At 29.4% G+C, this 11892-nt stretch overlaps 2 protein-coding genes across 2 annotated transcripts; both read left to right on the forward strand.

Moving 5' to 3' along the window:
- Nucleotides 1-1022: 1022 nt before the first annotated feature.
- LOC131179502 (E3 ubiquitin-protein ligase RING1-like) lies at nt 1023-1322 on the forward strand. Its single transcript, XM_058146367.1, has one exon. It carries the CDS (start codon nt 1023-1025, stop codon nt 1320-1322), a length of 300 nt encoding a protein of 99 aa, XP_058002350.1.
- A 2933-nt stretch (nt 1323-4255) lies between these two features.
- LOC110649807 (E3 ubiquitin-protein ligase RING1-like) lies at nt 4256-4561 on the forward strand. Its single transcript, XM_058146368.1, has one exon. The coding sequence runs from the start codon at nt 4256-4258 to the stop codon at nt 4559-4561; it is 306 nt and encodes a 101-aa protein (XP_058002351.1).
- Nucleotides 4562-11892: the final 7331 nt, after the last annotated feature.

Genomic DNA, 11892 nt, shown 5'->3' on the forward strand with positions numbered 1-11892 from the left:
CACGTAGCCATTTGTTGTTGTCGAAACCCCAGAAGTAAAACCTCATAAATCCAACCGAATTGCAGCAATCAGCCTGTATTGGGTTCAATTACTATATTTTATTAATGAAAATTCTATATTAAAAGATTTTTTTTTTATATATGAAAACAAGTGGTAAGAGAAATTCATTCAGTTTGAAAGATTTCAGATTTGAATCTTATCACTGACTTCTTAGTGAGGTGATATATTTATATCCAATTAATTACATCCATGAAAGCATCCTAATTTGACTTAAAAATTTTAAATATAATTTTTTTTTAATCATGAAGAGTGATTCCTTAAAATTCATATGAATCACATTATAAAATAGCTCTAAGTAATAATTAACACATTTAATAAATTAAGAATTACACATACTATCAAGATTAAAATCTATTAAAGTAAGTATATAAATTTCGCTTTCCTCCAACTTGATAATATATGATATGTGATAATTAGAGGACTAATTATCTATATATTATATTAAAGAAGTGCTTAAACGAGTTCTTACTGTACATTTATCTTATCTTTTTGGATGTAAATCTATTAATTAGTTGGCGTGATAATGGCGGCTGTGGGCAGAAGCAGCGTTGGCAAGAAATGGCTACCGTTGGTTGCCACCGCCCACCAAGCTACTCTTCTAGTCTCTTCATGGAAAAACAATATCGATTATTTTCTTTATATTATTTACGTATTCACTGACCATTAAAAACTATTATATTGCGACTGCGGGTAGAGTCCAAAACGGAGAACGAAAAGTTCATACACGGCCCCCTTCTTCACTTTTATTTGCAAAGGATACCTTCCTTCGTTGCGGTTTCCTTCCTTCAGCTCAGCAGTACCCCAGCATGAAACACACCACTAGCCTTTAAACTTTAGATTCTAAATTCCACTATAAATTCCAGAGCAATAGATCACTTTCACTCATATCTCTCTCGATCCTCTCAATCTCTCTCTCCCCAACAAAATCCTCACTCATTATAGCTCTCTGCCTTTCTCTCGAGATGGCCTCCAACACCCTGTTGAGCTGTCTAATCGATGTAAGCTTTGACATGGATGAAGCTCTCACTTTGCAACCTAATTTTGGGCATCAAATCGCAGAATCAGACTCTTTGGTTGCTGATTTGCCAACGGTTTCTGCAGATGACGACGTTTGTTCGGTTTGCATGGAGCGCTTTCAATCGGGTATAGGTGGAAAACAAGTCCAGTGTGGCCACGTTTACCATGCAGCTTGTATCTCCTCCTGGCTCTCCCACTGCAACTCTTGCCCTCTCTGCCGCTTCAACATCTCCTGTAGCAAATGAGCATAAATTTTTTTCCTTTTTTTTTTCTTATTTTCTCGTTGATTTGTGTGTTTGGTAATGGTAGAACGAGTTTTAATTTGCTCATTTATATTTTCATATGATTCAAAGTTTTAATTAGCAAAGAGTTTTAATCTGCCAAATCAATGATTCAATTAAAAAAAAAAAAATTCTTTGAAAATACCAAAGGCACTCGTTAATTTTTATTGTTATTCATGAAAATAAACTATTATAGTTTCATCATATTAATTTTGACATTATCATTTTTGCCACAACTCAATAAAGAAATGTGTAAAATTGTCATTCATATATTATTCTATTCATAAAATATATTACTTCACTCAAATTCAATATAATTTTGAATTGAAGATATTTTTAATTTAATTTTTAAATTTTTATAAAATTAGAAACTAAATAAAATAATTTAATTTAAATAATTAAATTAAAAAATCTTTGCCAAATGATTTATAAAATAATTGATATAATTTGATTTTTCAATTCAATTAGTAGAACCCCAAAAGTCTACTTCTTTCCCATACTACGAGTGAAAGAAAAATAAAAAGAACTACCATTAAAGCAGCCCAAGCAAGATTTCCTATCGATGTGAATTATATACTTTATCTCTATAAATATAAAGGAATTTTTCTATTATTGTTCACTAATAATAGTAGAATCAATGGCGCAGTAGAATTTTATTAAGATGATAGAAATATGAAGAGGAGGAAAAAAAAAACAATAGAGGTATCATTCAAGACTACATGTCAAATTTGAAGAGAGTATCGAATAAATTATATATTATTAGCCAATTTAATGTTCCCAACACTCCCTTCGAGTGCAACTGCATAATTATTACTATGTTACAGCCTTGGAATAGCTAAAACTCATAACTAAATTCAAGTTTTAATACTATGTTAAATTTAAAGAGTGCATTTTTTATTTTTTTAATAAACACATAATTATCATTTTCCAAAAGCAAAATTTTTTAAAGATTAATAGGCCAAGTAAGGCTCTCCCTCCTCCCATCTTCTATTTCTGCTGCTTTCTTTCTTAATATAGTCCAGGTTCGGTTTCGCTGGCTAATGTTATGTTTTGCTTGTTTCTCTAGCTATGACACAGCACCCATTGGTCTTGAATGGTGGGTGTTTAGCTGTTTAGCTAGGGTATCTCTGCAGGGGCATTATTCAGGGCCACCGTTTGAAGGATGTCCATGGTCGAGTTGATTTGGATGTTTTGGCGCTAGAGGAAACCTATTCTGAATCCTTCTTTCGAATTCACCACCCAGTTGTTCATCTGGTGCCCTAGGATTTTTGTTCTTCTGGGCCTGCGCCATGCTAGGCTATATTATTTGGGTTGGGCTGGGTTCTTTTATATGTATTGGGCTGAGATTCTATTGTTATCGCTAGGTGTTTAAACCATGGACCATCCTATTTCTCTTGGCCTTTCAAGGCTTTTTTAATGGAAATTCTATCTATCTTTTGATAAAATTAAAAAAAAAAAGAGTTCTTTTTTTTAAAAAGTTTATAAAAAGTATTGAAAAAACAGAATTTCATGTTCACAGATTTTAATTTTACTAAATCTAATTAAGATTTGAAAACCTTAAGTCTTTTCCAGAATTTTCATTATAGCAAAGTTTTGTTTTCAACTGTTTTTCACATAGAAAACAACAATTTTTCTATAACTAAAACTATATTATAATTTTTTATAATTAAAATTAAATAATTATTTAAAAATATTTATTTACAGTAATAAAAGAAATATATTATTACAAAAATAATTAATACATATTAAAAAATTTTTAAAGTAAAATAAATTTTAAATATATTTTAAAATATTTATTTTTTAATTATAAAAAAAATTAATAATTTTTTAAATCAGAAAACTATTTTTTATTATCTACAATAAATTTATTTTTTTTTCTAATTTTCTTAGAAAAAAAAAGTAGTTCTCATAAATAAATAGCCTAATTATGAGGCTTTAAATATAAGATTATATACACACGTGTATATGTTTTTATGAGAGTTTATATATTTATATAAAAAGTTATATATTTTTTTAGTAAATCACAGGTATCTCCTAATCCATTATATTAGACCTGCTCATATTAGGGAGACCTATTATAAAGGTAAAGTGCTCCCATAAGGGATTTTATCCATTTACAAGTATCGAACACTCAACCTTACTTAAAGGATACAAAATTTTTTATTACTCATACTAACTCCATTTGTTATATATATAAAAAGCTATATTTATGGGTAAAAATTGTTACTAAATAATAAAATTAAAAATATATTTTTGTAATAAAGTCATTAACTTTTTGTATGTAAAAATTAGTGAGAGTTGTTGGGACTTGGGACGGCCAAGCAATACTTAGTGATCTTACCATTAAGAATATACAAATATATAATTTTCTTAAGACTAAAGACTTGCCATACATCCGTACCAAAAAAAATAATAATAAAAAAAGAAAAGACTTTCTAGACATATGAAAGTTGACTGCATATTATATAGAGCTTTAATTATCTCGTAATTAATTTCAAAATTAAATCCCATTAACACATTTAACACAATGTACAAGTTTATTTCTATATGTAATTAATCCGTAGTTGGTTAGGTGTCTAGCAAATTAATAAAGTTTAATAATTTGAAAACGACACAGCTTATTCTTTTGGTCTTGGTCAATGGATACAGCCAAACATGAAAAAAAATAATAATAAAAATTAAAAAAAAAAAAGCAAACGCACCCCATTCTTTACGTACAAAGAAAATATATTGATCAAATATAAACACACCTTCCTTTCAATTTCCTTATCCAAGCACGTTCTTAAGCTCCTGTAAACTTCAAATTTGGCTTCTGATGAATTCCTCTATAAAAGCATAGCAGTGAATGGATTGCTTTCCACCATCTCCTTACATATCATTCTCTCTATTTTTTCAAGATGGCCACCGTATCCAACACCTTCTCAAGCTGCATAATCGATGTAAGCTTTGACATGGATGAGGCTCTCACTTTGCCTTCCAATTTCGCCCATCAAATCTCTGAATCAGAATCTTTGGTCGATGATATGCTTACGGTTGTTTCAGATGATGTTTGTTCAGTTTGCATGGAAGGTTTCCAGTCAGGCGTAGGTGGAAAACGAGTCCCCTGTGGCCATGTCTACCATGCAGGTTGCATCTCCTCCTGGCTATCTAACTGCAACTCTTGCCCTCTGTGCCGGTGTAACATCTCCGGTGGAAAAAAATGAGTAGACATTTAATTTTACTTGGTCGAAAAGATTTGTTCATATTTGAACCTTAAGGGCATCGTTTTGATGCTTTCCTTATTATTTTTTTTTTTATTAAATTGTTGTTTGCCATTGTCGTGATGTTTATATCCAATTGAAGAAATTTTCAATCTTAAATTGCAATCTCCCACGAAAATGGAAGAAAATTTGCATTTGAACTCGAAATGATATTAATTAGCTTGAAGAAATTAAGCTTAAAGTGCCCATCTAGTCATCGAAAATGATCAGTGTTGACCACCAATATAAAAAGACAAAAAGATAAATTTAGAATATATTAAAATGAGATTAAACAGTTGATAGTTAAGCTTTAGCTGTTCATTGAGATTAACCATGTTTGGATTGTGTGTAACATAATTTATTAATGTATAGCATTATATTGTATGATATAGTCTTCATTTATAGTATTATATTATATGATATGGTCTTCATTGTTAATATATTTGAAAAAATTGATATAATATATGGTGGTTTAATAAACTTTTTCTTATTTGATTAGATAGTATGGTATGGTAAAATAAATATAAAAATTACTAAAAAACTTTAATTTTACTACTGTTTTAAATATATAAATAGTTTTAAAATATTTATTTAAATAAAATATATATTTATAAATAATATTATTATAATAATAATAATTAAAGACACATTTTATTTTTTTAATTAATCACTAAATATGCCTTATAAATATCTAACATTAAAATTATTCAATTAGAATTTTATATATTGTATAGGGATAAAATCGAAAAATAAAAATTATAAACCATGTCAAACCATCAATTCGGTAGTTTGAGAAATTATGATAAAATAACCATTATTTTACAACGCCAAATCATCATTTTTTAGGACAATCTTCTCAAACATGTATAGTTGTAATACCCCTAATTTTGAAATTAATTATTTTATGGGTAGATATTAATATTTTATTTTATTTAAATCTTGGGGAACTATTTGAAATTTTTCGAATTTTTGAAATCAGGTTTGATTTTCCGAAAATATAAAACTTTGATGATTTTAAAAAATTTATTTAAAAACAACGTGGCAAAACTAAAAATATATTTAGACTCTACGAATTTTTCTGAGTTTTATGAAATTTTTTCGAAATTTTTGGGCCTCATTTTTGGTCTCATGACAGAGTAAAAATTTAATTTCGAGTATCTTGAATCGAACCGACTGAATAGAACTGGACCATATCGGATCAATCGAATCAGACCAACCCTTTTTTCTTTTCTTCTTCCTCTTCTGCGCGCCCCGGACGCTCTCCCTCTCTCTCTCGTTTTCTCTCTCCTCTCTCCTTCTCTCGTCGCTCCACTGTCGCCCCAGCTAGCCGGCACACCTCTAGGTCACCTCCCCGCCGCCGGCCGACGCTCTAGGCAACTAGAAAAATGGCCCAAAAACTCCCTCATGTAGGCACACCGTTTCGACTTCCCGGGCCGATTCCGGCCAATTCGGCTACCAATCGGACCGGGTCTTGTCCCAAAACACATCTACACTTATAGAGCTTTCCATAGGCACTAAGAACATAAAAATCTATCGAGCGGTTTATCCAATTTTTGTCCCGAAAGTTTTAACTTATTTTGATTTTCGGGCTAAATTTTACGAAACTGTACACCCCACCAAAAATCAGAGAGTATCGGAGTACTCCACTTGTCGAGAGATTCGCGGTAATACTCATTTCAAATTTTTTCGACACCGTTTTTCAATGGGTCCTGCGAGACTTCACAGTATTTTTTCAAGCATTAAATGAGTTTAGAAAATTTTGTAAAAATTATATACTAACCCTCGTGTTATGGGTTTCGTGTAGATACATTCAAATTTCGGAAATTCGACGCTTGCTTGAGTTTGCAATTTCGAGTTCGGCAGACAAACTATCGGGAAAGCTTCAAAACCGGGCTGAGAGTGTAGGCTACCCCACTATTTTCAGACGTCCCGGACGAGTCTCCAGGGTCAGAATTGGCATAGGTAAACCCGAACTCTCATTTTTCGTAATTATCTAGTGCCTGATTTGGATTAAAAATCTATAAAATATTCGTAATAGGTTAGAAAAATATAATTCCTTTTGCGTTAGCTCTATAATATTGCTAAGGACCACGCGACAAAGTTTTAGAATTTTTAGAGCTCATTTGGGTAGTTTTTGCAAAAGGGGTATTTATAGGGACTAAATTATAATTTTTTAAATTGTGATTGTTGACTATTTGGGTGGGCCCAGGAGGGGTCATGTGATGTGATTGAATTATGGATTTGTGACTTGTGGATATAGAAGTGCATTTTGAACCCTTTTACAGATTGGGTAGGTCTTAGGAATGGGGGAGACTCTGTCAGATTTTCAGCACAACTTAGAGTATCTTTGGTCTTTTTCAAACTTGTATTGAGTCAAATATATTAAAAATTGTAATGAAATTTGTCAGGTGAGCCGAACAGCCTTCCTCCTCCATCCAGCCGCCGTAGTGACCTCGGTTTAAGTTTGTGAGTAAAATATTAATTTTAACTATAATTTCAATATTATTATATGTTCAAGCATGCCCATGCATCACTTATAAATATGTATCTATGTAGTTAAATACTAGGTACATTTTATAATGCATTCTTAATTGATGAAGTGCCATGGTTGTTGTTTGTGGTAATTTAGAGTAGTGTGCGTGCGTGTGGTGTGTGGTATTAGATATGGACAGGACGGGTAGATACGGCTTGAGAGACACTCGCTAGGATCCGGTCATTTATGGATAAGTTGGGGTAGACACGGCTTGAGAGACACTCGCTGGCCCCCACATTTAGTTTATTAAGCGAAAGTCCGGCTTGAGAGACACTCGCTGACAGAGGTTGGATTAAAAGAGCTGTATAGGGGATCAGCTCCCATATATGTATTGTTTGAACAGTATTGGGTGTGTGAGTGCTCCAAATTGCCTTTTTACTGTTATGATGTGATTTGTATGAAATTTATGATGATGTTACATTCCATTCCTTAGGATACATTAGTTTTAGATAGCTATAGAAATTATGGTTAAAATTAGTATTTTACTCTCTAAGTCGAACGCTCACTTCTGTTCTTCTATTTTTCTAGGCTACAGGAGGATTGCTTATTGTGACTAACCTGCTCTTCTTCTTTGCAGATTAATTAGCAGTATCTAATGTATTTTGTACAATTGAGTTAAATTTTAGACTTCGCATTTGTTAGGAGTATTTTAATTAATTTGGGTCTGTAATATAATATTGTGTTGAATTTGTAAGAATATTGAATACATGCATGACTGGATTGGATGAGGGAGCTGAGCTCCCATTGGATTTTATCATATTATGAGTATGTAGAGGGTGAGCTGAGCTCCCCAAATTATTATATATTGTGTTTACAGGTAGGGCTAGTCAAAAACTCTCTGTTGAATTGTCCATTTTATGGCCGGACTCTGTCCAGTTGAATTCTTGAAATTGGGCCCAAATGGGCTTTAGGATTGGGTTGAGAAATAATTAGGCTTACTACAGGCCTCGGGGGCTTTAAGCTAGCCCAGGTCCTAGTGCCGGTCCGGCCCATAGGATTGGGTCGTGACAATAGTAATCATATTATATAATATAAAATCATTCCAAACCATAATCCAAACATAGTATAAGAGTCTATTTAATAAAACAATTATGTGTAACTATTAACAGATAGTATCTAATCGTCAACGGTCACAGAGTAATTATTTGTAAGGAGAGCTTTTTTTTTTTTTGAAAGAATAAGTACCATTTTATGTACACTGAAAATATACTATAATGTTTTACTCAATTATTAAAATGATATTATTATATAAGTTGAAGGGGACTTTAGGCTAACCCAGGTCCTAGTGCTAGTCCGGCCCATAGGATTGGGTCGTGACAATAGTAACATACCATATAATATAAAACCATTCCAAACCATAATCCAAATATAGTATAAGAGTCTATTTAATATAACAATTATGTGTAACTCTTAACAGATAGTATCTAATCGTCAACAGTTATCAAGTAATTATTTGTAAGGAGAGCTTATTTTTTTGAAAGAATAAGTACCATTTTATGTACACTGAAAATATATTATAATGTTTTACTCAATTATTAAAATGATATTATTATATAAGTTGAAGAAGAAAAATATTTATATATAAGTAAATTAAATGAAAGAAGATAATTATTTGACCAGCTTGCTTTAAATCGAGTAGTGGAATAATAACTAACACATTTGATATTTTATAAAATATTCAAAAACCAAGTTGGAGAATTATGAAATTCTATTATCCATTTGCAATATCACAAACACCCGAACTCCCCAAGCCGGCCAATCGTGACTTCTTCTACCTGTGGCCTGTGGGTGGCGATATAGGTACTTGTCAATCTCTTCTTTTTACTTAATTTAATCCTACACTAAAATGTCTATATATGTCTAAGATTATGAATTTAACTTTTTTTTAATTATTTGATAATAATTTTCAACATCTTAGAAGGGCCGTGAGCCTTTTGGTCTCCTTATATCCACTTGTTATGAGAGTCCAATTGGCAAGGCATGTGCTGGATGTCTATATCCAGCTTTAAGGCCATTCCTTGCACCCAAAATTCGGCTGCTACTTGATTTTGGCCTACTGATTAAAAAATAATAATAAATAAATAAATCTTATGACTATTCAATCATTTTAATCTTAATAAAATTAGTCAAAGTTTTTAAAGTTGCTAAAATTTTATTTAATTTTCATTAATTAAATTTTAAACTCTATTTTTCGACTTATTTATTACTATTATTAAAATTTCAAAAATTACTACATTTATTAACTCGTCCATAATTTTATTTTGATAAGTATTAAATAGTGATAAAAAATTTAACGGCATTGAGGAAAGAGAAAATGCGTGACTTAAAACATTCAATTTAATTAAATGAATAAAAATTTTATTATATCATGAATATCAAATTTAAGTTTAGTTAATAATATTGGTAAGTTTAAATTGTAGAAGAATATGCAAAAAAAATTTGAATAAAATTTTATAAATTTTAAAATTTTAGTTGATTTTACCAAATATTAAAATAATTAAATAAAATTATTAAAATGCGATAAAATTTTGCTTATTTTTAATCAATAGGTCTTTGATTTTTTATAGGAAAATTGGTTTCTTTTAGCATTGAGATTGGAAATACCTTTAGTCACGAAGTTAAAAGATAATCGCTTTTCTGGTGTGTATTACATTAAACTAATAAATACTAATAAGTTTTAATTAAAATTAAATTTATAAAAAAAAATTAATATATAATTGCTACATATTGTAAATATTTATCAATAGCCATTTTAGGGGCAGGAACTTCAAAGGAAGAAGTATCTTCCCCAGTGGTCACAGCTGCCTTGTACCAAGAGGAAGTTAAAAGGCATATTTATTTGAAAAAAAAAAAATTCTAATAATATAATAAGTCATTTTTAAGATAACTTTAATATTTTAATTTTATTTTTTTATTTATACTATTTAATAACATAATATTTGTATTAGTATTTAGAGACTGAGAGAATAATTTATGAAAAATCACTTTTTATAACTTCAAGAAGTTGATAGAGCATTTTAACTAAAACTAATAAGATGATATCATTATTTTTATATTTGACAACTAATCTAACAGCTATTTTAAAGAATATTTCTATTTTAAATTATTATATAGACAATTAATCACTAATAATTAATATTAATAAACAGAATCTAAAAAGTCATAGTGCAAAACCTTTTAAATTTTTTAATTAAAAATTTTAAATTATATTTAAAATATAAATATATATATTCATATAATATATAAAATTATATCTAGTAATAATTATAAATCCAATTTTTAAGTACAAACAACAAGTAAATATGTTTCACTATCTTATTCTCAAAAAAAATGTTTTGCTATCTAATATTTATTTAATTAATAAATATTTCTTTTTTATTTACTGATTATTCTCAATTTAAAATAAAAAATATAATTTTATTTATTTTTAAAATATATTTTGCTATTTTTGTTTAAAAGAATTAGTGAATAAAATAGAGTGAATTAATAATTTGGTGATTTATTATTATTTTTAAATGTAATAGTTTAGAATTATATAATACAATTAATGCAAATATAAAATATTTTTTTATTTATGAGTAATATAAATAATTAATAAATTATTTTATAATTATATTCAACCCATCCAAATATTATTATCAAGCTTTCCATTGCTTGTATTAATGTTTATTTAATTTTTTTTAGCTTAAAATTTTACAATTTTAGTCCAAAAAGGAAAACCATATATATATATATTCTCCTTATATTAAAGAATAATTTGATACATCATAGTTTCAATAATTAAATTTAAAAAATAATTATTATTTATAATCTAATACTTATGTAACGTTTAATAAATTAAAAATTAATTTATGATAAATTATTATATCATCCTTAATCATTAAAAGGATTCAAAAGGGCCATGATAAGATGCAGTAGGTGAACGAGTGATTTGAAAATGTCCATTTGGGAGGAGCATAGCATATAGCAGCCAGCGCCACCACGGCACCACCGCTGCTTGTGCTTCTGCTTCTGCTTCTGCATGAGTAGGGCTGAGCACAATACGGTTCAAACCGAACCGAACCGATTCAATTCGGTTCAATTGGTTCGGTTTTAAAAGTTAATCGGTTCGGTTTTAAAAGTTAATCGGTTCGGTTCGATTTTAATTTATAAAAATTTCGGTTATTTCGGTTCGGTTCGGTTTTGAAGAGAAAAAACCGAACCGAATAGTGATTTATATAGTCAAATCGAACTAAATCGAACCGAATCGATTTTTGAATTAATTTATTTTTATGGAAAATTTATGAATTATATTTAATTATATATATATTAATTATTTAATTTCATTGATTAATGGTTATTAGGTTCAAATCAAAGTTAAAATTAGACCAAATAACTTGAAAATCAAGTCTAAATTAAAAAATCAATCAAAAATCAAACTGATCGATTTAAACCGAACCGAACCGAATTAAAACGGTTCGATTTGATTTAATTTTTCACTAATTTTGATTCGGTTCGATTTTTAAAATTAACGATTCGATTTTGATAATTTAATTCGGTTCGATTCAATTTGAACCGATTGCTCACCCGAGTCTTTCGTGGATCTTAGTCACCTTCCAATAAATTTGTCGGTACAAATAATGGGTCCTACGCAGCACTTCAGATGAACATCAGCGTTCCATCTGTAATTTCCCTAACGTTCTCAATCCTTTATCTATTTCTTTTAATTCATTTAAATCCAATTAAAAGCGATTTTAATATTATTAAATTATAATTCATTAAT

Source organism: Hevea brasiliensis, chromosome 4 (genome assembly GCF_030052815.1).
Source record: "Hevea brasiliensis isolate MT/VB/25A 57/8 chromosome 4, ASM3005281v1, whole genome shotgun sequence".
NCBI lineage: Eukaryota > Viridiplantae > Streptophyta > Magnoliopsida > Malpighiales > Euphorbiaceae > Hevea > Hevea brasiliensis.